The following is a 27690-nucleotide window of genomic DNA, read 5'->3' on the forward strand; positions in this document are numbered from 1 at the left end:
TCATACTGGGGAGATGGCATCTTTGATCAGCTCTTCTAGGAAGGGACTATTGGTAGCCGGCAGTAACATAGGAATAAGGAACCAGAGGGTCTGAGAACGAAGGTGTGGACAGTGACTGTGGGACAGGGAGCTTCAGTAGGAACTCTTCTCTCCCCACAAAACCCCTTCCATCTGACAGACATACAGGCACTTAGAAAACCCTAGTCTGCTCACATGAGATGCTACAGAGTAGGGACCTCACATTCTACACAGGGACACAAGCTGTTCCCTTTACATCCTGGAGATGCAAAGACCACTGTGTTACCTATCCACAACATAAGGAATTCTCAAACACACTCAATCCTGCTAACCTCAGCTCTCCTGGGAGAGGTAAACAGCTACAGGCCTTCCCCAAGCACTCTTCTGCTTTGGCCTACTTAGTATCCACCAGAAGGCGCCTGAGAGTTTTATAGGAAACACCACAAATTTTGTAAATAGGAGCTTAGAGAATAGGTCTGGAAACAGGGTTAGAAGTTAGAGGATCATTTGCACTTTAAAACAGTGGTTTTCAATATTTTTCATTTGTGGATCCCTAAAAAATTTCCAGTGGAGGTGCAGACTCCTTTGGAAACCTAGACATAGTTTGCAGACCCACAGGTATCCACAGGCCACAGGTTGAAAACCACTGCTTTAAAACAATAAAGAGAATGTAAGTAACTGGAAGTATCTCTATAGAGCGCAACCAAGAAATGAACTATTGCAACATCCATTTGTTCAAAGAAAACCAGATGATGATTTTCCTGAAGACAAAGATGGGGAAAACAAAGTGCCCAGTTTGTTTTTCCTTGTATTAACTCAGGGGCAGTGGACGAGAGTCACATTGTGCTTTACCATGGAGGCGTAGCTGTGCTCTAGTCTATAAACTGAGAGCTGTGAGAGCCATTACTGGTAGCTTAACCATTCAAATTGTTCCTTACAAAAACACACAAGGAGCTGTCTAGATCAAGCATGAATTCCACATTTATCTTGTCTAAAAACCAAACCCTGAAGGAAGCACAGCAGAGGTAAGAGGACTGTCTATTTCTCTGATGAGAGCCAGTGACGTAGCATGAAATCATGGATTGTTTTGGACAACAGAGACAAGCAGATTTTGGAGCTCCAGCTAAAAATCGTGGCCCCGATTCTTAGGTCTGGGCCAAGTGCAGCTTAGCTGGAACTAGGGGCAGGTAGGTCCAAAGATCACTAAGAAATATTCCCTCAATTGCCTCCTGCTGGCACAGCCAAAACCAACTTCCATACCTTCCTGGCTACCAAAAGCCCTAACCAAATCTTCCAGATCCACTGACAACGTTCCACAGAGCAGCTATGGGTATACATCTGCAGCCCAGTGAAAAACTGGAGACACTGTAAACTAACCTGAGGTTGGTATTTAATAGAACAAGAGGAGCTCCACTGACTGTGCTGTATGTAATGACCGGGTGCTCTGGAGAAGAGGGCTTTGGCACGGGTGGGGAGCAGTGGTGCATAAGTATGATCTGCTGTTCAGAATCTTGAGCCTTATATATTGGGGGAGGCTGGGGAAGCCGTCTGACTCGGCTAGGGTATTGCGTGAAGCAGGGAAGCTTCTCTCTCATTTTCAGCATGTAAATCCATGCTTCTTAAAAGAAAAAGTTAGTTAAGAGCCAAATCCTGGGCCCACCAAAGTCAATGGAAGTTTTGCCATTAACTCCAGCAGGAGCAAGACATGGTTTGTAGCAATTCATTCACATTCCAATTCAGTGCCTTGACTTTACCTGATTAGCTACGTCAGCATCTTCAGCACCGGGCACAGTGCCAGCTGCGCTATCCAATGGTGCTTCTGCCAGTTCTTTCCCAGGGCTTCCTCCCTCCCTCAAGTCCATATCAGCAGGTGACTCCTCTTCGTCACTCTCTGAAGACTGCTGCCAGCTGCTGGAGAGAGTCGTAATCACCCTCGGAGGAGGCAGAGTTGCTAAAACGGCTGGGAGAGTGAATGCTGCTAAAAACCTGGCTTTCAGCAGGAGATAGGCAGGGTTCTCACTGAGTTTCTGCCGCACCAGCTCTCTGACAGCATGCAGATCAGCCCCAGCGCCTCCACACCCGCTCTCTTCCGAGGTCGCAAGGCACGACACACGCTGCTCCAGTGTCTTCTTCTGCAGAAGTAGCCTGGAGAATGTTTTCAAGTTGCACAAGAAAGGCGGCAAGTAAGGCAAGCTGGTTGTCAACGGGGGCACCGGGATGCCCTGCTTCCCTCTCAGCCACTCCTTCACCGAAGCCTCGTCCTCCAGAGAGATAAGGCTGACGTCAATGAAGTTCTTTTCAGCACTGGGTGCGGGTGGGCTGGGTGGACTGTCCACAGGCAGGGTGCTCAGTGGCCTTGGGCAGATCGGCCTGTTTTTGGTTACCTGTGCAGCAAGATGGTCCGAGGTCCCTGCAACGTTGTTACAGACTGGAAGCTGATCTGACCTTTGCGCCAGGATCCCTTTCACGACGACGTTGGGATTGGAAGTGGCCCCATCGAGCGTATCACAGTTATTGCTTTTGCCTGGGCCAGTGAGACTTGGTGAGCAGAGCAGGTCAGCCCTCTGAGTACTTGCAGGAGGCTTAGCTTGGGGCAGCAACATGGGGCTGGGATGCAAAGCCGATCCTTCAGCTGGAAGGCTGGTCAGGGTCACACTCCTCTCTCCAGAGGAGTCTGCCGTCCTTGAGAGGTCATTGAAAGACGGAGGAGCTGGAGGAGTCAGGCTGGGCAAGTTGTGCCCAGGATCCGAGGAGACTGCCGAGGACGGAAGAGTGGGATGGTTTAAGCAAACTGTCTTCCCTGACGGCGCCCCTTCAGTTAACTGTGGGCTCAGCACTTGCACACCCATGCACCCGATGGGTGCTTGACTTGCTCCAGCTGGTGTCAGCGGCACTCTTGGGGCAGAGGTGTTTGCATCAGAAGTCTCTCCAGTCCGACTCTGATTTCTGGCAGCGCCGCCTACGGTCCCCACTGTGGGCGGCTTTCCTTGGCTGGGAATGCCCACCAATGCCCGTACAGGGGTGGGGATCAAACCCTGGGACGTTACCACCCAGGTGATGGGCACGATGTTCTTGTGAACCATGTGGGACCCTCTCTGGGGAGCCACGATAGTAGGCAACAGACTGATTGCATTCTGCTGCGAGCTGACCAGAGCTGGAGCACAGATCATTGGTGTGGAGGGAGAAGTTTTCTGGGGGCCTGACTCCACGGTGGCAGGGTTCAAAGAAATGGCTGAAGATGGCATCAATGCAATCTGATGTGGCATGAAGGTTTGGTTTTGCAAGACTACAGGAGCTGAGCCACCAGCTAATGCTTGAGCTTTCCTGCACCCCTGGGGCAGGCCGTTCTCCACTGCACCCATGGGTCTGTCCTGAGAAGCCTCCCTTTTGGACTTATCTCCCAAAGCTTCCTCATTTAGCTTCCTCTTGGATTTCTCTCTCCTGCTCTCGGAGGAGCAAGTGCTCTCCGCAGACTCTGGGGCTGGAGATGAATGGCTTCCAACAGCTTTGGGAGAGGACACAGAAGCCATGACAGGAGTAAATGCTGGCAGTGGCACTGATACACATGCCGTCTGAGCATTCTTGCTACCCAGCAATCCAGCTGTCTGAGGCTCACGCCCTCCTTGCGTGGCAGGAATTACCTGCTGCACGGGGTGCTGGATTATCATAGAGGGTGAAACCAACACCTGTGGGGCAAGAATCACTGTTCTCTGCAAAGCTTTCTTAGCCCGGGACTCCCTCAGTCTCTTCTCCCTCAGTAACTCCGAGACGGTTTTTGGCTTTTGCTTTGGAGTCTGAAGAGCAGGGAGGCCTGCCTGCACAGCTGCTGGGTTCTCCTTTGCTTTTGAGGCAATGGGTCTCCTGGCCTTCGCTATGCCCTTCTGGGAGTGGGGCTGTGCCGGACGGCCTACAGAAACAAAAGATTTTAGCAATGCTTTCAAAGTTGAATGGAGTTTTCAAAGTCACTATCTAGCTCCTTAAACTATGGGTAAGTGTTAACATGGTAAGTCGCACACAAACTGCCATTCATGCTAAAAGGGAGCTCCGTGAGTCTCTGCGACAGACAATGGGTTTAAATCAGCCCTGTTTTGAGGGCCTCTAAAAAAAATAAAGACACATAAGAGCCACAGTAATCCAAAGTGAATGAAGCTATCTTCCTAGGAGTCATGTGCAGAGCAATACACTACCATGGAAGAGAACACCTGCTTGATCAGGCCAATGGGACCCCAGCATTTAGCACCAGAATGGGACTGCTCCAGAACACCTAGCCTTCACCCACCCATAGAACAGTTCTACAGCGCTGATGACCAGAGATGCCATAGTATTACTGGTCATCCTGTCCCTCCAGAATCTTTGCCCATCTTTATGAAGTGGCATCTTTCTATGGCCAGTAACTGAATGAGCAAATACCAGCTTAAAAGCCATCAGGCAGTAAAACGAAAAGTGATTTTTGTTCTTGAGGCTTTGACCAAGAATCACATTAACCAGTGATTAACTAAGTGCAAGTGCCTATATATTGTGCAAATAAATAGAAGTGTTAGGGCAGGTACCTGAAGAGTTCTGGGAACTGCAGGAGGGCTGCAAAGAAAGGAAACAGACATGAATTATATCCTTGGGCTACCTAGAGATCAAACCGGGAGAGACATGGCCCTGAGAGAGAGGGGACTCTGTGTGGGTACAGCACATTTCTCCTGATATTTCTGGGAGAGTCAAAATCCTGTTTTCCCACTGGTGTACATTGGCACATTAGCAGGAAAGTATCCTCAGGACACTGAAAACATGTCAGACGCGAAACACAACAGAACTAATCATGTTAACCCAGTTGTGCATGTCTGATTTCTCTAATCTTCCCTTCTACTGACACCAGATGCCTCTTTTAGAGAGTCTGAGCAGCAGGTCCAGAGGACTTCGCCTAGAACAGGAGTCAGAGCTACTGGTAAAAGACACAAAAACAATCCTCTTTGGTATGAGTTGCTGTTCTTGGAGCCAACTGGCATCACTTTGATCACTCAGCCATGGAGCATCAACTCACAAAGGCAAGGGCCTAGCTAACCCTTTCATTACTGTGAACGCCAACAGCAAAGACCTCTTCGCTATTTCCCAATTAGCTCCCAGGTGCTACTGCAATACTGACACATAATTGTTTCCCTGCCTGCACATACAGTATGGAAGAGAAGTGTGGGAGAAGTACCAGCTTTCCAAAAGAGAATCGTTATCAGCAGACCCACGTGGGCATAAATTACCCAAAGCTTGGATTGTCTAAGATAAGGCATTTAGCCGGTTGTAATTACAAATGCGTAACAGCCACCTACTCTTCTAAAACAGCATTTCCCTGGTAGATCCCAAGGAGCTTTATGCAGGTGAGTGACCGTTAACCTCATTTTATAGCTGAGGAAGCAGAGGTTAAGTGACTACAGTAAGATCACACTGAGAGTCAGTGGCAGAACTGGGAACTCAAACCCACGTCTCCTGATGCCCACTTCAGTGCCCTATCCATTGAGCCATATAACCGCTGTTTTTAGTCTCCCATTTGTGAGAATTACAAAGCAGCAGCTGACAAACGGAATACATACAGCTTCCCTTGACACAAACAGTCAGTGATTTCCACCCAACCACCTCCTTGAAGCCCGCATGACGGGAAAAGGTTTTGAGACACATGTGCAGTACCTGCTGAAGTCTCCTTGAATTCCCAGCCATGGCCTTGATGAGCTCCGACTGCTTCATCTTTCTCTCACGAATAACCTTCATGCAGCCACTGGTGTCAATCTGGAAGAGCTGCATAGACATTAAAATTTTACGTTAAAACTCAACGTGGAACAGAGTGTTCTGGAGGTGAAGGGGACAGCACCACGCAAACAGAAGAGGATTCGTTTGAAGAATCTTAGGGCCTTTTTGGTGCGACTAGAAGGAAGCCAGCTAGTACATGGTTCTTTGTATTGCAAAATTTTTGTTTTTTAAGCTGAATTTACAATCATGGCTTCTCTACACAGGTAATTTAAAGAGAAAGACACGTAATAATTAGAGAAATGAGTTACCAGTGATGGATGCCACGTTTTTAAATATCTACCACATACAAGCATACAAATATCTGCGTGTTAAAACTCTGGAGTCCAGTTAATGCAGTGGTGCCTACCTGAATGAAAAGCGTGAACAGTGGAGTGCTGGCCTGTGTGACTGACTGAAGCTGTCCTCGAATAACATCAGCTGGAAAAAAACAATAAAAAAATTAACTGGACAGTCACATAGGTCTGCGGAAGGTTATTAGCAGCATCCCTCCAGTATCAACATTTGAGGAGCTGGATAACGACATTTGCAACTCATCCTGGTCTTATAAAAGACTACGACAAATTATAAGCCCATCTCTTAATACCATATATTTTAGAATGACCATATATTTTGAGTAAATAAATTAGTATAATCCCTGCCTCTTAATTAACAATGACTTGTAGATAGGAAAAAGTACTGCCACAATAAAATCTAACCTAAATGGGAAGTGTGGTCTAGTGGTTAGAATGTTGAAGTGTCTGGTTGAGCTTCAAGAAAAAAAGCTTGAGGCTAGAGTCCCTGTTCCCAATCTCCCTCCACCAATGTTCCAGGACGCGGGGGGTATGGTGCACTATCCCTTCCACTCAACACTGGGGGAGAGTACTAAGAACAAAAGGCAGCCATTCGAAGACCTCTGATGGGCTAGACTTCGGTATTTTCACAGACAAACTGCATTTGTTTCTCCTCTCCCAATTTTTATCACACTGTTTGCCCAAGGTTAAGTTATTTTCCTGTTCTTTCAACTTCTTTATGTTTGTGCAATAAAAGTCAACGTTTTGCAAATGAAATACTCTTATTTATTTCAATCATGGGAGCTTGGGGGGGAAGGGGAGGTACATGGAAACTGATGCAATGGAGGGGAAGGTTTGGGAAGGCACAACTCAGATAAGCAGCACACATTACTGTGGCTCATTACTGAAATGGGCTTTCAAAGGCTCCCAGAGACGCAGAGCTCCTTGCTGGGCTCTTCTTACTGCCCTGGTATCTGGCTGTCCAAAATTAGCTGCCAATCTATCTACCTCCACGTTCCATCCCTGCAGAAACTTCTCTCCCTTTGCCTCACAGATATTATGGAGCATGCAGCAATAACAATGGGGATATTGTTTTCACTCAGATCTAACCTAGTAAGCAAACTGCGTCAGCGACCCTTTAAACATCCAAAGGCACATTCCACCACCATTCTGCACTTGCTGAGTCTATTGCTGAACTGCTCCTTACTGCTGTCCAGGTGCATGGTTTCATGAGCCATGGGAGCAAGAGATAAGCTGGGTCTCCCAGGATCACTACTGGCATTTCAACATTAACCAGTGGTTATTTTGCAATCTGGAAAGAAAGTCCTTGATTGCAGCTTTCTGAACAGATCTGTGTTCCTACAGATGCTTGTGTCACACGTTTCCTGACCATCCCACTTCGATGTCAGTGAAATGCCTCCTGTGATCCACCAGCGCTTGCAACACCATTGGAAAGTATCCCTTTTGGTTTATGTACTCTTTGGCAAGATGGTCTGGTGCCAAGATAGATGGCACGCATATCCTTATCAGCCCACCACAGTTAGGGAAACCTATCACAGCAAAACCACCCACTATGTCCTGCATGTTGCTCAGAATCACTACCCTTCTTAACAGAAGCTGATTAATGGCCCTGCATACTTAGATCACAACAGCTCCTACAGTTGATTTACCAACGCCAAATTGATTGCCCATTGACTGTTAGCAGACTGGTGTTGCAAGCTTCCACAGAGTGATCACCACTCACTTCTCCACTGTCAGAGCAGGTCTCATTTAATGTTGCTGTGCTTCAGGGCTGGGGAAAGTTCCACACAAAGTTTTAGGAAAGTGGTCTTCTGCATTCAAAAGTTCTGCAGCCACTGCTCATCATCCCATAGCTGCATAACAATGTGATCCCACCAGTCAGTGCTTCTTTCCAGGACCAGAAATGGCACTCCACCATGTTCAGCTGCTGCACGACTGCTAGCAGCAACCGGGAATTGTTTTGTTCCATGGCTTGCAGCAGGGCTGCTTGAATGACACTGCAATGTTCGGTGTGGTGGCTCGTCTCGGCTCTGGAAATATTGCAGGATAAGGCGTGAAGTGTTTGTAATGCTCACAAAGAGTGCACAGCTGAGCAGAGTCCATGGTTCATGGGCTATGATGAACACGTGACTAAGCCAGGCTTTTGAAAAAAGGTGCAAAAAAAGTATGGGTTTGTCGTTGATATCAGGAGAGGGAGGGAAGCAGTGAACTGCATCATGGGAGGCTGAAACCATGTTCCCCTTCCCCCACAACAATGTTTTGGTCTCATGAGGCTTTGCAAGCCCTTCCTAACCCCCCCGCCCCCGTGACTAGTTGCACTGTGAGATAGCTACCCTGGGTGCACTGCTCTGTGTATCGACGCAAGCGCTGCTAGTTAGGACGCATTCCACCAACACAATGATACGCCCGACGAACTTAATTATTGTGGCGCCTGGATGTTGACTTAAACTAAGTTGACTTACCTTTGTAGTGTAGACATGCCCTGGGTCTGTGTTACCCATACTGTAGATGGGAAGAGGTAATGTCACTTACCTTACACCTCAGGGGTCTTAAATATTTCAAAGGTGCTATGTCCTAAAGCACAATCCTGGAGCCCTGTTTAAAAGCCTGGCCCCAAGTTTGTGCAAGGTGGGGGAAAGCGGGAAAATACTTAGAAACCTGATGGGTCATCAGTACCTCTTGTCTGACGGGATGCCACCTTCTCGGCACTAAAGGCACAAGGCAGTAGGACGTTGCCCACCCACGGAGTCACTGCCATCAAGAGTCTCCTCTCCAGGTTCTTTCTCTTGAATCGCTCTCTCTGGTGACGGTACTTTTTCTCCGTAGTGTTCTGTAATACCTGCAGCACCTGGCCGACTGATGTGTCTGACGCCACTCCGGAAACCAATGCTGAAGAGGGGACGTAAGGCTTCCTTAGCTTGTCTAGCTGTATGTGGCAGAAAAAAGATATAAGCACACAAAAATCCAAGCCAGCTCTTAAACTGCTGTAAATTAGCACAGCTCCACCCTGAATTCAATGGAACAATGTTGATTCATGCTAGTGGGAACAGATCCTCCGCATGTTTTTATTCCATTTTACAGGACACGGGACGTCCTTACTGTGTTAAAATATAAGATGTGGTTTAGGAGATAGTATATATACATACCACTGGTTTCTTACAGAAGGGGTTACAAGTCAGACCACCAGTATTAAAATGATCATAGTGGAACCATAAGGAAATTTAGGTTACGAACTGAGAGGACGTTATTCTTCCATTTCACCTTCACCTTCTCTTCACAAAGTGCATCAATGTGAGTTCATTACCTTGTCTTTAGGAATGCCAGTATAACCTGTTACAGGGCACTTCACTATTCCAGTGTATATTGGTCAACTACTTTAAAATGATGATCTGTCTCCATTAGATTGTTTTGCCTCTCTTGTTAATTGCAGATTAGCTACCTATCTGCACACAGAACTATGCTGCTCTCTGCTGTGAAAGGATCACGCTGGATAAACAAAGAGTTGAAACACTCATGGGATTGGTCATTCACCAAGGATTTAAAAAACTCAGCTGATCATGCACGTGCTGAAGCAAAGCATTTCATCGGGACATACAAAGGACATGCTGCTGATAAGAAAGTGCAAGGCTCTACATTTAGTGGAGAGCACATGAAACTGTCAGTCCCCTAAAGCCCTAACTTTGTTTAAGTGCACAGCCAGGTTACATGCATGTTTAGACAGAGGCAGTCTCAGAGCTACACACATCATTGGCCCTTAACAAGTACTCAGACAGAAAATAGAAGTCTGAGGGTTAAAGTTGCTTTAAGAATTTCACTCCATTCAATCTATCGTATAGGCTTCACAAAGAACACCTGGTATTACAAACTGATTGTGTTATTAGAGAGGAAGGCCAGAAGGCACTTACGCATTTCCGCTGAGAACAGGTATTTTTTCTTAGCACTCTCCTCACATCTTCAAGGGTAACCTTTAAGACTTGCTTTCCACGTATGGAAGCCTGGAGGAAAATATATAAAAGCCATAAGAACGGCTATACTAGGTCAGACCAATGGTCCACCTAGTCCAGTGTCCTGTCTTCCAACAGTGGGTGATGCCAGATGCTTCAGAGGGAGCGAACAGAACAGGGCAATTTATCGAGTGATCAATTCCCTGTCGTCCAGTCCCAGTTTCTGGCAATTAGAGATTTAGGGACACCCTGACCATCCTGGCTAACCACCACTGGTGGACCTATCCTCCATGAATTTATCTAAGCCATCAGACAAAATAAAAGTTTACAGGATTAAGAGTCTCGTGAAGAACTAATCTGCACTGACAGCTAGATATCCGCAACAAAGGGACAGAGACTTGATATTTCTGCTACTTGTTGCAGTTTCTTAAAGTAACCAGCTCAACATTCATTTGCAGTCAGTTTAACTTTCTGGCTCCCATGCACTAGCTCAGTGCTGTAATGTTTGGTTTGCAGATACGTCAAAGGAAAGTTGATATGCAACAAAAGAAAAAAAATTAGGAAACCCAAATTTAGGACTATTTTGACCCACCTGTTCTGCTTGTCTGGCTCCACAGCGAGAGGTGTGGGTGGGGAATGACAAACCTGAAACTTTCCCCAGAAAAACTGGGTAATCAAAGTCTCCACAAGCCACACTGGGTAAAATTTTCAAAAGCACCCCAATTCCCCTGTGGCGTGGTGACATTGTTCAGGAAAATCAAGCAGTACAACTTAAATATCAAGCCAATGCTATAACTGACCATTTGATTTGCCTGAACAACCTTGAAGAAGGTAGCCCAGACACAGCACGATCACATTTTTTCCCTGAGTTCTGCAAAAAAAAAAAAAAAACAACCGACATCCGCACTGAGATGAGCAGAGGCACCCACGGCCAATGCTGACTTACAGTTGGTTAGCTTTTAACCCAGAATACTCTGCAACTTATATTGACAGACCCCATGCACAGAGGGCTCTTCCTCGACCCCAGCAGTGCCACCATCTCGGGGGGAGGGGGAGGGTCAGCTATTGACAGCAGCATGAAGCCACAATTTGAGAAGGAAGAGCATCCTAGCCAAATGGAACAGCAGAACGAATTAACAAGCAGAATGCAATTGACGACACTGGCACCTGGCTAGGACGTTGAGATGAACACCGTGTTCTTACAGGAAGTGCTGTGGAGGCCTTGAGGATATCAAAAGGACAGGGTGCTAATAACCCACACCACCTCCGGCAGCGCCTGGCTTTGCCTTAGCGGTCTCCCCTCCGACCCAATCAACCCTTCCCAGCTTGAGCTTAGCTGACAGCACCACAGTACAGTCTTTTTCAAGAAGTCAAGTGCTCACCTCATTTACCAGTTCTTCTGGGTCCTTCAAATTGATGTCAGTAGAAGGTGGATACTTAATGCCCTTCAGGACAGTACTTAACCTTGCTGAATCATCTGAGACTCTGTCCCTGCCTCTCCCAGCAGATGCATTTGAAACCCATCTTAAGTTTTGCTTTACATGAGCACTTTTGGAACAGTAAAAGGATGGCATCATGTGTTTCGCTTTCCTACGCTCAGTCAGATCTGTCCTTGTCGGGATCCACAGATCGAGGCTGGGCACCATACACCCGAATCCGGAGGGAGGGTCCATTTCTCCCTCAACATTGTCCATTAGCTCTGACTCTGAATCCTCACTGCTGCTGTCTGAAGAGCTGGAACTGTGTCTCTGCACTCGCCTGCGTTTCTTAAGGCGTTTCCGTGGCCCGGACTTTTTCTGTTTAGTATTAAAAACACAAACATACAAATCCAACAAATGAGACCCGACAAATATTTGCCACTAATTTGTGTCTCCCCCATGTCTTCTTCATGAGAGCTGGAAGTAATCAACTGACACAATACATAAAAATGCTTTACCGGACAGCACGCTGTCAGGAAGGAGTGGTTTGCCAGGAGACAGCCCCACTTCACTTCTGCTGAGGTTTACTGTATTGATAATACTTGTGCTGTTGCTAAGACCCAAGCCTTTTAAGAGTTCAGATTTCCTTATACAAAGGCAAGTTCAACATTGATTTCAGTCTCCAACGACACGGCTTAATGCACTAGGTGGTTATGGTGACACCATTGCTCATTTGCATCTCCACACTTTTAGGGTGGGTTCTGTGAACCTTTATTCTTTAGGACCAGGGGCCAGACTTAAATAAAGAACTCAGCATCCAACAGCTCCCCATTCAGGATCTGATCCTGCAGCACTGAAATTAATGGGTGCTTTCCCACGGGCAAATACAATCATGCCCTAAGATACCTAAAAATATGTGGGCAGATTTAGAAGCATGTTCAGCCCCCCTGTGGCCAGATTTTCAACGATATGTCTACACCGCATTGTTAACCCACGTCTGTGGGAACCAGGTTTGTGGATTTGGTGTTTCCAAACCCATGCTTAAGCGTCCATATAGCATTGTAAACTTGGGCTTACAATGGCTGCACCTGGGTCTCACAGCCATGTTAATGCATCCATACTGCCCTGTGCAGACCTTCTGACTCAGGTCTGCAGCTTGAGCTGCGTCCACACTGCAAAATGGCAGAGTGAGAACCCAAGTGACAATAGGACTCAGGCTCCAACCCATCCTAGGACCTAGATCCTGAGTGCTCACTAACCCAAGTGATGTGTGTGTACAGAAGGGTGGCTTGGACTCAAACCTGAGTCTGAACCCGGGGTTAGTGTGCAGTGTAGACATACCCAGGGCCTACATGAAAACCTGGGAAGAGCTGTAAGGGCCTGAACCTGCAGAGCGATAAGCAGCTCATAAACTCTTTCAGCTGCCATTAAGAACATAGGGAGCCAAAGAGGCTCTTCACATCACAGGAGCAGGCCTAAGTATTCAGTGTGAAAGCCCTGACCCCGCTGAAGTTCATGAGAGTTTTGCCACTGACTTCAGTGAGGCCAGGATTTCACCTTCAGTATAGTCTTCCCCCCCCCATTCTTTTCTTAAATAAGATGGGTCTACAGCATAGCCAGATGTTGTACTTCTAAACAGGTAATTGGATTACTGCAAAGGAAAAGGAACATAACCCACAAAACCAGATCAGAGAGTTACAATACCTTAGCCCCAATCAGGGCTTTCCATTTGCTTAGACACTGGGAGCCAGTTCTATGTGGTAATTCAGAAGCTATTTTAGTCCAGTGACCTAAGAAGATAAATAGTTGGGCCATATTAACATCACACAGTAGTGAAAGTCAGTCCCTCTCTCACCAGATTGGCCTCTAGACAATAATACAGTGATTTGAGGGGTTATCAGTACCAATAGTAGGCAAACATTCAGAAAGTAGTGTAATTTTTAATTACATCCTTTTAACGCAAGTGCTTTTCACACAGAGTCAGAGTTTAAGGCCAGAAGGGACCACCAGATCAGAGTCTGACTCCCTGTCCGACACAGGCCACCAACACTACCCAGCCCCCACACACTAAACCCAGCCACCAAAATTAAACCCTAGCATTAGATCCCACAGGAGACTAGACCATTATGTGCCACAGACAGAGAATAGGAGGGTCAGAGGGGCCCAAGGCCCTGCAGTGAGAGGGACGGGAGATATACCCAGATAATCCTGGCAAGTGACCTGCACCGATACACAGCAGAGGAAGGCAAAAAGAACCAAGGTCACTGCCAACGTGACCTGGGGGGAAATTCCTTCCCAATCCCACATATGGAGATCGGTTAGATCCGGAGCACGTGAACAAGAGCCAGGCAGCCAAGTCCCTGAGAGAGACAGAATGCTTGTAGCCACCTCTGAGCGCTGGCCTACCCCCATTCATATCCCCCCTCCAGCTGTGTGGCCAGTCATGATGCTTCAGAGGAAGGAGAACATAAAAGAAACCCTGAATACATTGGGGGGGAAGGTGGAGAAAATCCCCTCCTGACCCCTAGAGGTGGCCAGCTAAAGCCATGAAGCATGAGCTTTAAGAACATAAGCCCAATGAAAAGTGCAATACAAGTTATATGTAGTTTCTTGTCCAAAGCCACAAAGATTCAGAGCTGGACCAAAACGGAGGAATCCCTAGTTCCCAGTCCTGTGCTCCAACTTGACCTCTCTTTGCAGTACACTTGTAGGTAGGGTTAGAAAGTGGAAAGGAGGTTCCCTTGCAGTAATTACTATTAGAAGAGGAACGTTTACACCTAAGGTTAAGATTTTGTCATTGTTATTTTTAGTAAAAGTCATGGAGAGTACGGGCAATAAAAATTCATGGAAGCCTGTGACTTTTATTAAAAATAATTGGGGAGGGGGGGGGGGGAGGAAGAAGAGGAGCTGACCACCCAGGGGGACTGAAGCCACTGCCGCAGTCACGGGGGTGAGGCTGAAGCCGAAGTAATCATGGAAGTTTGTTAAAGTCACAGAATCCTTACTCATAGCTGCCTGCCCAAGGCTTCTGTACTGCCAAAACAGCTTATCCTAAAAGAAAGTAATGCATAGGGAAGCCCATTTATAGAATTCTTCCCTCTTTACTGATCAACTTCAAAGTAGAGGGTTTCTGTAACCAGGACTGCACATTGCACTGAAACAACTCAGGACTTCTTTATGGAAACAGTCTTCCTATTCATAAAACAGAAAATATTATATTGCCTCTATATAAAGCCATGGTACGCCCATATCTTGAATACTGCGTGCAGGTCTGGTTGCCCCACCACAAAAAAGATAAATTGGAATTGGAAAAGGTACAGAAAAAGGGAAACAAAAACAATTAGGGGTATGGAACAGCTTCCATATGAGTAGAGATTAATACGATGGAAAAAGCTTGGAAAAGAGACGACTAAGAGGGGATATGACAGAGGTCTATCAAATTATGACTGGTGTAGAGAAAATAAGTAAGGATAGGTTATTTACTACTTCTCATAACACAAGAACTAGGAGATACCAAATTAAATTAATAGCCAATAGGTTTAAAAAAACAAAAGGAAGTATTTCTTCACACAACACACAGTCAATCTGTGGAACTCCTGAGGATGTGGTGAAGGCCAGGACTATAACAGGGCTCAAAAAAGAACTAGATAAGTTCATGGAGGACAAGTCCATCAATGGCTATTAGCCAGGATGGGCAGGGATGCAAAACCATGCTCTGAAGTGTCCCTAGCCTCTGTTTGCCAGAAGCTAGGAATGGGCAACAGAGGATGGATCACTTGATGATTACCTGCTCTGTTCAATCCCTCTGAAGCACCTGGCATTGGCCACTGCTGTAAGACAGGATACTGGGCTAGGTGGACTATTGGTCTGACCCAGGATGGCTGTACTTATTCCAGAGGTCACTACATGCAGGTCATACCATACATGAAAGATTGCAAAATGTATTTCTCAGTAAGAAGCAAAGCTCTCCAGTACCAACGCAGGTTTTTAATGAAATTAGAAACAAAAGCAGTTCAAAATCACCACAAGCCCTTAAAGATCATGCCACACTGAAAACTTACCCACGCCATGTTTCTCTGCCAGTTCAATTAACTTGTTTTCTTCCTGTAAACTCCATCTGCCTTTCTTTACATCATGGTGTAATGCGTTTATATATCTAGAAAATTAAAAGATGTGATACAATGATTAACTGGATTAAATGTTCTCTCTCATAAGACTTTTCTAAGGTTAAATGAAGAGAGTAAAATCATTAGACCCCTTCCTTCCCCGTGCTGTCCCACATGCCTGTATCCTTGACACTGCAGCTCCATTGCTGCTGATGCAACTCCTTGGTTCTCGGCAAAGAACCTAAGATTCACAGTTAAGGCGTAGTAAAGGCAACACAAAACTAGATAGTAACTGTACCTAAATTGTAATTTAGGGCCGAATCCTGGAAGGTGCTGAGAACTCCCAATATCAGTGACAAATTACAAGAGTCACTAACTAGACTTTTCATAAACATGCAAAGAATAACCCAACAGTACAAAAAGTGAGAATGTGGGAGGAGCTCAGCTGAGATGCATTGTGGCCTCTTTGTTTTATTTAGAATACACATTTTGAGGCTTTTATTTGTGAAAGGTGCACAGAGGAGGTAGGTGCACGTATGTTAAAAAAAATTTTAAAAATGTTTTTAAATGTTGCATCTTCGTTACAGATTGACTAGCAGAATCTTGCTGCCAAGTTCTGTACTAACCTCTCTCTGCATTGAGCATCATTCCTTCCTGGTACTTCTGTCCGAATTTTATACCACTCACGCTCTCCATACTTAGCAACTGCTGCCAACAACTTCTACAGGAATTACACAAAGCAAGTTTGGTAATGCATTCAAATCATTCCAAGTTAATAGGTCTGCACTAGCTGGAATCTTTTGGGAATTACCTAGCTACATGCATTACACCCTGCTCTTTATTCATTCTGCCTCCACTAGGTCTTTGGACTACCAATCACACCCACCCTCCCTTGCCACCCTCACAGGAGAAGCAGCAAATAAATATATATCATAGGAGGACTTTGATTCTGTCATTCTGAGCTTTGGAGTTACTCAGAGGCGCCACTGACAGATAATTTACGCCACCAAATTAATTTTCTTTTAAAACAAACACACACCAATGATTTATTTTAGTTTGTTTTCAAAGGAAAACACTGCTACACTGGTCTAGTGCCTGAGGAAGAGGAAGCAAGACTTGACATTTCAGCTTCAGTAAGATAGGGTCAGAACAGATTAGAAGCTCTTCAGGGGAGAGTTGCGCATCTACCTCTGGATTTGTACAGTACCTATGCCATCTTTGTAATAGAGAACACAGCATGCTCCTGTCCCTGGATAATGGGTGAAGATAACTTTAATTAGTGTTCTATGGACACACGGCTAATGCTTCACTAACAAACCCAACAGAGATCGCATGTTGGTCCCTTTCAGCGAAAATGGGCTCAAGACAGAAGCAGATATGTCTCTACTATAGTCTAAATCTGACACAGTGCCCCATGATTTCACATGAACTCCTAAGACTTCTGAATTGCTTTTTCCAATTGTTTTTTTTTTTACATTCCAGGGATTCAACCTCCATGGACATGTGGCTATTCAGTACTGGAACAACGGAATGCCTTCATCTAGCCACTTTTTGTACCATGTAATTTTTCTAGAACTGGAGAAAAGATAAAGGAACTAACAGCATCTTCCTCTGGTGTCCAGAATCCTCTCTTTAGATTGGGATCCACGCTTTTTGACCATCGGTAAATTAGCTGCATAGAATCTCTTCCTTCCATGTAATAAGAAACTAGAAATTGAAAGAAATATTTAAAATCTGCTTTTAATGGGATGTTTCCAGCATTCTTGTTTAAGCACATTGTAGTTCTGACTTAAACACTTAACTTCTCAAAACACAACTGGCATGTAACAAGAACTGAAAACACATGATGTGTAAGAAAGGTTACCATTTGTAATAAAATTGTATGTGTCACAAACACACACTACTCCCAACAACCCATCTTGCAGCACCCAGGAGATTTTGCTTCCAAGTACTGACCAAATACAACTTTGGAACATATGACAGGTTCACGGCACCGGGAGTCATGGCTGCAGATGAGCCTTTTAAATTAAAGTAGGAAAATCCAAGGATTGTTCAAAATTAACTCCAACTCTCCAGGACAGAGACCGTGTCCCCTTTTATATTTGGAAAGTGTCTACCACTTTGGGAGCATTACTGAAAACAAGAACTTGGAGAATCAAGCTCCATGATTATTAAGAAGGGAATTGATTACCTTGGAAGTCACTTACTTTTCTTGTAAGGTATGTGCCTTCCTACTCTCATTTCTTGAACGAGCTGTAATAGCATCTGGTCCTCTTCCTTTGTCCATTCTTTCCTCTTGAAGTCTTTGTTGTAGGCTTGAAACTTCTGCAGGCACTGGAATGCACTTCGGTTTGTCTTAATAAAAGAACAAAGTTACTTAGAACAGGGTTTCTCAATTTTTTTTGATGCCAGGGATCGGCTGATTGCCTTCCTAAATTGTGTCAGTAAGATCTCAGGGACTGGCGCTGGTCCAGTTGTTGAGAAACACTGACTTAGATCACTGTGGGCAATTTGACCTAGGAAAGAGAGGGCTAAATCGAACTGGCTCTGGTATGAACCAGTGGTGGTTCAAATCCAATCCTTTTAAGTATTATTAATACTGTGGTAGTGCCTGAGGACTCCCATCAGGGACCAGGGCTAAACTGTATTAGGCACTATGCACAAGGAAAAGACAGTCCCTGCTCAAAAAGCTTATAACTGAAGTTTAAAGACAAGCAAGGTAACAAGTGTATACAGCAGACAGATGGAAGGGAACACCAGGTGACAGTGATTATAATCATTGTCAACTAATGACCCAGCAATAGCTCTCACTAATGTTTCATCATCTTTCTTCCTTCCATAAATTAAGGCCAGAAGAGCCCATTACAGTCACCTAGTCCGACCTCCTGAACACCACAGGTCATGGAATTTCACACAGAAATGTCTACATCCAGCCCATCCCTTGGGGCTGAGCTAAAGCATCTCTTTTCGAAAGAGACATTCAATCTCGATTTAAAGACTTCAAGAGATGGAAAACCCACCACATCCTTTGGTAAATTGTCCTACTGGTAAATTACCCTCCTTGTTAAAAAGTTGTGTCTTGTTTCCTACTTTGAATCTGTCTAGCTTCAACTTCCAGCCATTGCATCTTGTTATGTCTTTGTCTGCTAGATTAAAGGGCCGTCTTTCAGAAGTCTTCTCCCCACATAAAATTGATCAAGTCACCACTTAGCCTTCTCTTTGAGAAGCTAAATAAATGCAGCTTAAATCTCTGCCTGTAAGACAGACTTCCCAGACCTTGAATCACACTCGTGGCTTTTTTCTCAAACCTCCCATTTTTTCGCATCCTTTTTAAAAAGTGTCCACACTGGAACAGGACACAATATTGCAAGGAATTCACTGCTGCACAATTATCACCACCAAGTGGGGAAGTTACACACTACAAGTCTTCAATTGACACTGCTCAGAAAAAGTCCTGCATAGACTGGAGAGTGTGTTGACGCTAGTATGAAGTGTTTATAAAACCCACATTCACTACAGTCTCAAGAAGGAAAATGTTTTTCTGGTTGCTTCAGCTTCTAGAAAGTGAACAAGTTCAGAGGTTTTGGTTACACCCCCTCAATTGTTTCCCACAAAAGTATTTGTTAGCATGATTTCTGGCTTACATTTTCCTCTACCTGCACATGGGTATACAATAAATAGAAAACTTGTTGAGAGCAAATACCCATCTTTCACCTCTGAATTTAGTTATAAGTACAAGTATTTTGGTGATGTCAGCCTCCCCCTCTGCCAGGTGATCTAGCAGAAATATTTCTTTGATGCAACGCCAGTACCCAACTTGTGTCTTATCTGTTGGAGAAACGTCCAGAACTAGAACAGCAGAAATGCTACAGGTCAGACTGGCAGAGTTTGCATGGGGAGGTCTGGCATGCAACATCTGCTTGCACTATGCCTCGCTAGGACTCACTCGGTCCATCCACTTCCTGAACTCCTCAATTTACTTCCTTTTTAAAAGCAGCACCCCATGGCTCACCCATTACTTCAAGCCCCTTATCAGCACATACTGCGTTACTTTCAAACATAAGATGGGCCCCAAATAAATACTCAATTCATAGTGGTGAGTGTCTTACCCCAAGCTCTTGGGCTATCGTTTGCCAGTCCAGACAATTATGTTTCACAGCTATTTCTTTTAACTTCTCTATCTCCTCCTCATTCCACTCCCTCTTGTTGATGGTCGGATGCTCCCAGTTCTGCCAGAATTTCCTCAGCTCTTTTGCATTGCGGCTTCCATCGAACTAAGAGAAACAAGACAAATTGACGCCGCTTTGCAGACATTACGGAAATATCCTAGCCAACTGAGTGAGACTAATGCAAAAGGCTTATTCCTTAAATAAACTTTCGAATCTATTTTGCTGTTAATCTTTAAGCACACGGTTGGCTATTTTCCATCAGCACCAAACTTGTGAATCCCTTTCACAATGTCAACTCTCAGAACTACACAGAGCAACGTCGTGCCGTCCCATTGAGCCCAGATGGCTCTTTTGGAAGTTAAAATCAGGAATCGAGCTGCAGTCCTTTGAAAAGAGTGACATGCTATTTAAGTGCTAAAGGCTGGGTTCTACCTCTCCTGTGCACCCAAAGTAGTTCTTTACTTCACAATTAGTCCCACTGAAATCAATGGGGCAATTTACAGAGGAAGGGAGGCAGAATCTGGGTCTACGTAATTGCTCTACCAACTTACATTCATGTTGGAAATTTTCTCCCAGTCGTGCTCATCCAATCTGTTTCCTAGCAAGGTCTCCTCTGGCAGATGGCTACAGGAGGGGGAGGAAGAAATGATCACATTAACCACTGGGTCTCTTTCTATGCATGTGCGCCTTCAGATCTCATTGCCTTCAATGGGAGTTGTAGAGACTCAGCAATTCACAGGATCAGGCTCTTTAGCGCTATTAACTTGATCTGACACTGGCATTTGCTTCATGTGTTTGCCTTCCCTCTCCCATCCCTGGCACAACTGCAACAGTACAGTCTTTATAGGGGCAGAAGCTGCTTTGATAGCACCAAGGGCCGCCAGCAGACAGCAAGAGAAGGTAAGCACTCGTATTCATTATGCTCAGAACGTGTCACCAGCCATGCTGTCTGGGATTGAAGAGTCATGCGATTCTGTCTGTATTATAGAACGATTCCCAAAGGGACCTAAGGGCTTCAGGCTCCCAAGTCTCACAGAATTTCAATGGAAGTTGGCTCCCTAACACGCATAGGCCCCTTGGAAAATACCAGCCTCAACTCTTGCTGATTAATGGGACACGCTTTGTTCTGCATTTGTGCAATGTTTAGCAAATGGGGTCCTAGTCCATGACCAGGGCTCTTAGTTACCAGGACAACACAAATAAATAATAGGTACACACACTAGTTAACTCCCTCAGTACACTGTAGCTGTACAAGCTATAATATGTCTACCGTACAACTTTGTTCAAATTCCATACGAGGATTTAAAGACATTCAGAGTTGTGTCTAAAAGTAACAACTTAACCTGTCTGTATAAACTGTATTTTCCCTTCATAGCACCCAGACTTGGCAATTCCCCAAGACAGGGGTAATCTATTGTTTGGTACAGTCTAAATTCCTTGGTCAAGGTCCAGACCACAGAGAAAATAAAAAATAATAAGAAGTAAATAAAGATTTTGGGGTCCATTCAAAGTAGCCTGGCAGTCTGGATTATTTATTTGGTCCATCTATTCACTACCCCTGCCCTAAGGTGACATATTACTGTACTTTGCCATACGGGCGATGGCAGGAATGCAGAAAGTGCTGGCTACAAAGGATCAATTTTTATAGTTTAGAAAAGCCCATATGGCTCCTATTTGAATGAGACGCATTCACACACATGGATCCTTGATGCTGGCTTTATAGGAGTTAACTCTGCCACAACTGTGAAACGCACTACACAGAACAAGTCAGTACATCCAGGAACAGTGCCCAAAGCTTTACAAATGGCTCTGAATTTCTAACCTCAGCACTGCCAAACAAACAAGCATTTGCTTACAGCACTACAGCACTGGAGGCAGAAATTATGAAAAAAGGAGGATGCACATTTGCATATTAATGCCCAAAACACTCTTCAACAACACTGCTACCAAACAATTGAGTGGGGGCTCTGGGACGACGCCGGAAGGTTTGAACACTGTTTTTGGAATCGTTTGCAAGCCAGAACAAAGCAAGGTTTTCTAGTCTTAAGTCTGTTTGTGTTTGAGCTTTACAAATGTCTTTAGGGGGAAAAAAAAGAGAATCCCATAGAAGAGGAAACATCCACTTCACCCAGAATACAAATCCTCTCACTTGATCTCCTCTATTTCATGCTCCGCTTCTTTGACTTGCTTTTCCAAAATCTGCTTTTCCATTTCACTCTTGGCTTTTTCCAGTTTCTGATTCAAATAGCTGAGCCTGTTTAAGGATATTTCCAAAATCATTAAACATGATCAAACAGAAGCAAGGATAAGTGTTGAAGTTGGCAGGCCCAAAAGCTGGGTTCTGTCCCCTGCCATCCTTATTCCACAGAGCTTATTTCAAAGTCTATTTAACTCTTTGCACTTGTCCCCACCTTCCAAGAGCAGCGCCCAACCAGACGTACTTCCACATAGTAGGCCTGCTGCTCGTTCTTTGCTGCCTCATCTATAGCAAGTGCTAATCTACAACCAGAACAGGTGACAGACCAAGGGCTTTCCCCCTTCCCACAAATTGGATGTACAGAGGTTCTGCAAGGGCTGCAGTGGCAGCAGACACAGAGGAGCACACCTGGTCGATGGCACAGACAAGCCTTACCCGCCAGGAGTCAGGTGGACAGTAATACTGACTAGGAACAAGACTTCTCATGCTTTGCTTACTTCAGTAACTTTGGCTGAAGCAGACGCTGCAAACGATCACTTATTACTGATTTGTTCAGCAGTGCCTTCTCTCTGCTTTTCCCTGGGGACAAAAAAAAACAGATGAGGGCACCAACGTCACTAATACAAGGCCATGTCCAACAGGCAAACCCGTTGTCTTCAACAATCACGTTAAAGTACCCCCGCAGTCTCTTGTAAAGGTCCGCCTGCATTGGGCACAGATTGTCGCTGGTCCCCTCTGTAGATAGAAGCACAGGGCTGTGAAACGGGAGATCTGGGCTCTATTCTCAACACGACAGGAGACTCAGCTCATGGATGAGCATCACCTGCAGAATCCCTAGCACCAACTCCATAATACCTAGGTGCTCGTGGGACTTCTCCCATCCGAGTACTGACTGAGCACAACCTGCTTAACTTGTGAGAGCTAATAGGAGCACCCCACAATTTAACATCCATCTGCTATGATGCATTGCAAGTGAAGGGGGGAGTCGTGAAACTGTCAGCCATGCCAACATTCCAGGCTGGCGGAGTTTAGCATGATTCAGAGCCGTCCCATTTACTTTTAGTGTTTACACCATTTCCTATGGTGCGTGTGTAGCTTCAGCACGTAACAGTATGAACACTGAAGAAAAATGAAGAGGAAGAGGAGGCGGAAAACCTCAATGAGTTTGCCAAGTCTATTACAGAACATGGAGCAGAACACAAAGACAGGAGGTTTCTTACACTTCTTTACAAGCAGCTCCTCAAAGGATTTGATGCCTTGTGCTTTTTTTTCTCGGGTATCTTCATTGGCAGGAGGCCCCTAGCAAGGAACAGAGAAGTTAGATGCAGCACAGCATTACATTTTGATTGAGAATTCAGCTCACTCCCACAGCTCTGACACCAGCACTTCTACAAAACAGACTCTATAATTCAAGCCTATGCAGTTGCACTCTCCCATTGCCCAGGACACTTTACAAACTCTAGTTCAGAGGGGCTCCATGGGGAATGGGCACTCAAGCCGCTTTATTCTCATTTTATAGATAGGGAACCTAAGGGAGTGAGAAGTGAAGTCATTTGCCCAAGACTACTGAGCAAGTCAGTGGCACAGTGAGGGTGAGAACTCAGGCCGTTCTCCTTTCTACTCAGTGCTGAGTCCACTCACCCTACGCTGAGTGTCTCACAACAGCTAAGAATTGGATGGAAGAGCACTCTGGGTAATGCCATGCATGCTACAACTGCCCAGTGCCATTAAAAAAACTGTGAGACCATTTTGGATAAGGATTCATAAACAAAAAGTGTAATTGTTATTATTTGTATTACAGTAATCTCAACCAAGATCAGGCCCCAGTGGGCTAAGCACCCCATAGACCAGTAACTGCCACTGACATGTTGCGAAGGCCAAAACTATAACTGGATTTGAAAAAAAAAAAAAAAAAAACCAAGGTAAGTTCCTGGAGGATAGGTCCATCGACGGCTATTAGCCAAGATGGTCAAGGATGAAATCCCATGCTTTGGGTGTCCCTAAGTCTCTGCCAGATACTGGGACTGCACAACAGGTAATGGATCACTTGATAATTGCCCTGTTCTGTTCATTCCTGGCATGGGCCACTGTCGGAAGACAGGATCCTGGGCTAGATGGACCATTAGTCTGATCCAATGGGGGCGTTCTTATGTAATGGAGAGGACAGCTCTTGCCCCAGAGAGCTCTCAGTTTACATGACAACCAGGATGCAACTAGTGGGTGAAACAGACAAGTGGGGTTGGGTTGGAAAGATGAGGTAACAAAACAAACAGAAGTCACAATTTGCCATTTGCCTAACATCACATTACATTGTGTTTGAAATGCTCAGTGCATCTATTGTCAGGCTGTTACTCAGAATCCTCTTCCAGCTCACAGGCATTGTATAGCAGAATGGTTAGAAACATACATTTTGAAGGCACTCATTTGTTTTCCAGATGTGTTGTAAGCCAGGATTTTGAAAAAACACTTCCCCTTCTTTTAGATCTTAAGAGTCTGATAGGCAAAAAGGTGGTGAGCAAGCGATAAGCTAAGTCCGTATCTCAATCAGGAAAAAAAAAAAATCCAAAAAACAAAACAAAAAAAGCAACTGAAAACTTAACAGATACAGTGAACTAAATGTAATGTTCACTTCAGGAAGAAGTGCAAGTAAAAACTAAGGCTGAATGTCATTGAAATAATGAGTGTGGTACCCATTTAGTTATACTTACAATTCCTGACACTTTATCCTTGAAGTACGGCTTCGTAAAATGGCCCAAGAATATATTCGATGGTAAACTTCTACCATCTTTTGACTTTGCTGCCTTTGGACCACCGACCTCCCACATAATTTCTTTCTACAATACAATCATGAATTGAAAAACATATACATCACTGAGACATTTAAATGATCCCACCTCAAACTCTGTCAGTGGCCCTGCTGTTATGAATAACCCAGACTACGGCCCAATTACTTTGCACCATCAGGCCATATATATTAGTTGATCTTTTAAATGTAGTTTCTGCAACCTGGCAAATTTCCTATGTAACTGCCAAGTGGACCAACCCAACACAGAGACAGCAGCAATAGCAATTTGCTATAATGAGCAAAAATCTAGCTGTCACCATCCCAGAGCAAGTAGAAACCAACTACATACATGTACTATATGTCAAAAATCACCAACGGCAAGGAATGAAGTGTCCAAAACCATAATAGAAAACAACCAAAAAAACCAACCTGCATTGTGAAGATTAATATTCCTAGCTTATTTTTATCCAGATGGTCCATTAATGTGTTATTTCTGAAAACTTGCAATGTAACATACTAAATTCCTTACCCATGTGGCATCAAATATTTTAAAAATCTAATTTCTCTCACATGAATGCTCAATTATTTTTGGATTTTCACTCACCTTAGTAAAACTAGACTCATCGATTGAATTTTTACTGTAATGTTAGCGCTTCTCCTACATTAGTACAATGCTGCTCGGAAGTTTGTAATTCATGAATCGAATGATTTTTTAAAAAAAATAACCACATGAAACTAGGCCCCTAAAGCAGGATGTCATGAAAATGTTTCTGTTCATATTAGGTTTTGCAATTTATTTTAAACCCAGATTTGGGGCCTGACCCATCAATCCTTACAATACATAAGCCATTCCACTGAAGTTAATGAGGCCTGTTATAATGATTTCCATAATCAGACTCTTGGTACATAAACAAAATCAACAGGAGTCCTTCGATTCTGCAGATCATGCTTTCCTCCGCTGTTACCTGATAATCTTCAAAGTTCTAGAGATTTTAAAAATGATTCACCAAATAAACCACAATTCAAGGACTCAAATTGACTTACTCCCATTTATAAAATGTCCATAGGACTCCCCCTCCCTATGCCCACTGACAAGAATGGAAGCAAAAAATCACAACCCAACAGTGTACCAAGGAACATTTTTCCCCCGAATTCCACCTACCTGCTGTTCTCTGTTCTGTGCGATCAGGAGACTGACTTCCTCTATCTTTTCCTGAATAACTTCCTGATACACCAGGTTCATTTGTAAACAAGTTTCTGGGTCCGCTGGGAGGTTATCATCAATATCATCATCATTGCTACTGCCCCCTCCTTTCTCTACCTCCTGATCAGAGGTGGAAAAAAAAAAAAAGACATTTAAAAAGCAAGAAGGGGAGAGACCCAACTGGCTTTGAGCAGACAAGACAGTGATTTTTATTTAACTAACCACTACCATTAACATTATGAATTTTGTTTTCAGAAGGATTCACACAACTGTGCATCTCTAACCCGGCTGTCCTCTTCAGTACTCTCACTGCCAACATTATCAGCCTCGTTTATTTCCCCTCTCCCTTTTCCCCTGCTGATTTAAGACCTGAACCTGCTCCCATCGAAGTCAATGGGAGTGTAGCTACTGGCTTCGAGGGGCTACAGTATTAGATCCCTAGTACTGGCAAAACTGAGAGACTGGCCAGAGAAGAGGCAACTGTTGCTGCCAGGGCCATCTCCTCTGCTGTATGAGCCAGCCTTCCAGAATTACTCTCCTGATTCTTCATCTCATTTCTCCCCCTTTGCTGTTATTTATCCCCAGCTGCATGATTTCTAATTTCTAGAGATAGTCTGTATGAACTATGTAATAAAGACATTATGTATGAAACAGAGCTCTGTTTATATAAATGTACTACATCCAAATATCTCACTAGTCAGATATGAAATGCCAACGAACCATGCAATGACATCAACTGGATCTGACCCACAAAGTGCTCCGTTACACAAATATTTTTCAATCCTCTTACCTGAGTTTGAGGAAACATTTTCTCTAACTAAAATGTTTTATTTTTCTGAAGAAAAAACAGTAACTGGCTTGTAAAAATGAAAATTGTAATAGTAACTTTTCCCTTTTTAGGGAGCAGACATTCACCAGGTCCAAAAATGTGAAAAGCCTCCTACAGACATATGAAATTCTGTCTGTTCTCCCCCACCAACAGAAAGATAGGATAATGCATTTTAAGAAAGATTGATTACCATTTCAGAATGGGCATCTGAATCATCATCATCCAGCTCATCTGTTAGAAATAGAAGTACAAGATTTTATTGATTACAGGAAGAGATGACAAGAGCTTTAAAAGCAAAAGTTTTCCAGCTAAAATGACCACAGAAAAACAGAACAATATACAGTATCTTAAGTGTGACCTAACAACATTCTAGGCCACTGTTAAGGTTGCCAAGATCAAACTGCAACACTGTTCACAGACATTTTTTGCTTTGGAGAATGAAAGAACATCTCTCAACAACTAGAACTGCAACTAAGCTATGTTCCAGCTCCTACAGTGAGCAACACAAGCAAATAATCCAGGGTGCACAACCAAGCAGACAAGTGTTTGCAGGGATCGAACACTAAAGAATGTGCTTAACTTTAGAAGCCCATGAGTAGTCCCATAGACCTCAGCAGTAAATACAGCTTCATTTTTGTCCTCAATAAGACTATTAAAGTGAAGCATGTACTTGGGTACGTGGAGAATGGGGACATAGTAAAATGAAGGAATGTGCACTCTGATCACCAAAATGAGCAGCTGGTTGTTGAAGATCTAGTAAGTAAATATAATATATTGTAGTTAATTTTAGGCTTTATATCTAACTAGTATATTTATAGAAAACTTTGCACAATAATACTTATTAATCTGCAAATCAGGCATACTATGTCTCACTAATATCCAAACAAAGTGTCCAAAATCAACACTGGTTGCTTAAGACTTTTTGCACTTCTTGTTCTAAAGG

General features: G+C 44.3%; 2 protein-coding genes across 2 annotated transcripts in view; both read right to left on the reverse strand.

Moving 5' to 3' along the window:
* LOC137148956 (snRNA-activating protein complex subunit 4-like) lies at positions 1-25957 on the reverse strand. The gene is made up of 13 exons (XM_067542189.1): positions 25877-25957; positions 23000-23228; positions 22427-22508; positions 21882-21986; positions 20284-20356; positions 19673-19837; positions 17799-17918; positions 8772-9021; positions 6152-6222; positions 5686-5793; positions 4569-4596; positions 1773-3523; positions 1-90 (listed from the first exon to the last, which is right to left on the reverse strand). The coding sequence occupies exons 1-13, from the start codon at positions 25955-25957 to the stop codon at positions 1-3; spliced, it is 3153 nt and encodes a 1050-aa protein (XP_067398290.1).
* Positions 25904-27690, reverse strand: part of LOC137148790 (snRNA-activating protein complex subunit 4-like) — a 3990-nt gene continuing 2203 nt past the window's right edge. The window contains exons 3-4 of the mRNA XM_067541820.1: positions 26938-26978; positions 25904-26038 (exon numbers count right to left, since the gene is read on the reverse strand). Coding sequence (XP_067397921.1) covers positions 26032-26038; positions 26938-26978 — 48 coding nt within the window. The 3' untranslated portion in view covers positions 25904-26031. The remainder of the gene's footprint in view (positions 26039-26937; positions 26979-27690) is intronic.

This window comes from Emydura macquarii, unplaced genomic scaffold, assembly GCF_026122565.2.
Source record: "Emydura macquarii macquarii isolate MOO-44397 ecotype Brisbane River unplaced genomic scaffold, CSIRO-AGI_Emac_v2 contig_691, whole genome shotgun sequence".
Lineage (NCBI taxonomy): Eukaryota > Metazoa > Chordata > Testudines > Chelidae > Emydura > Emydura macquarii.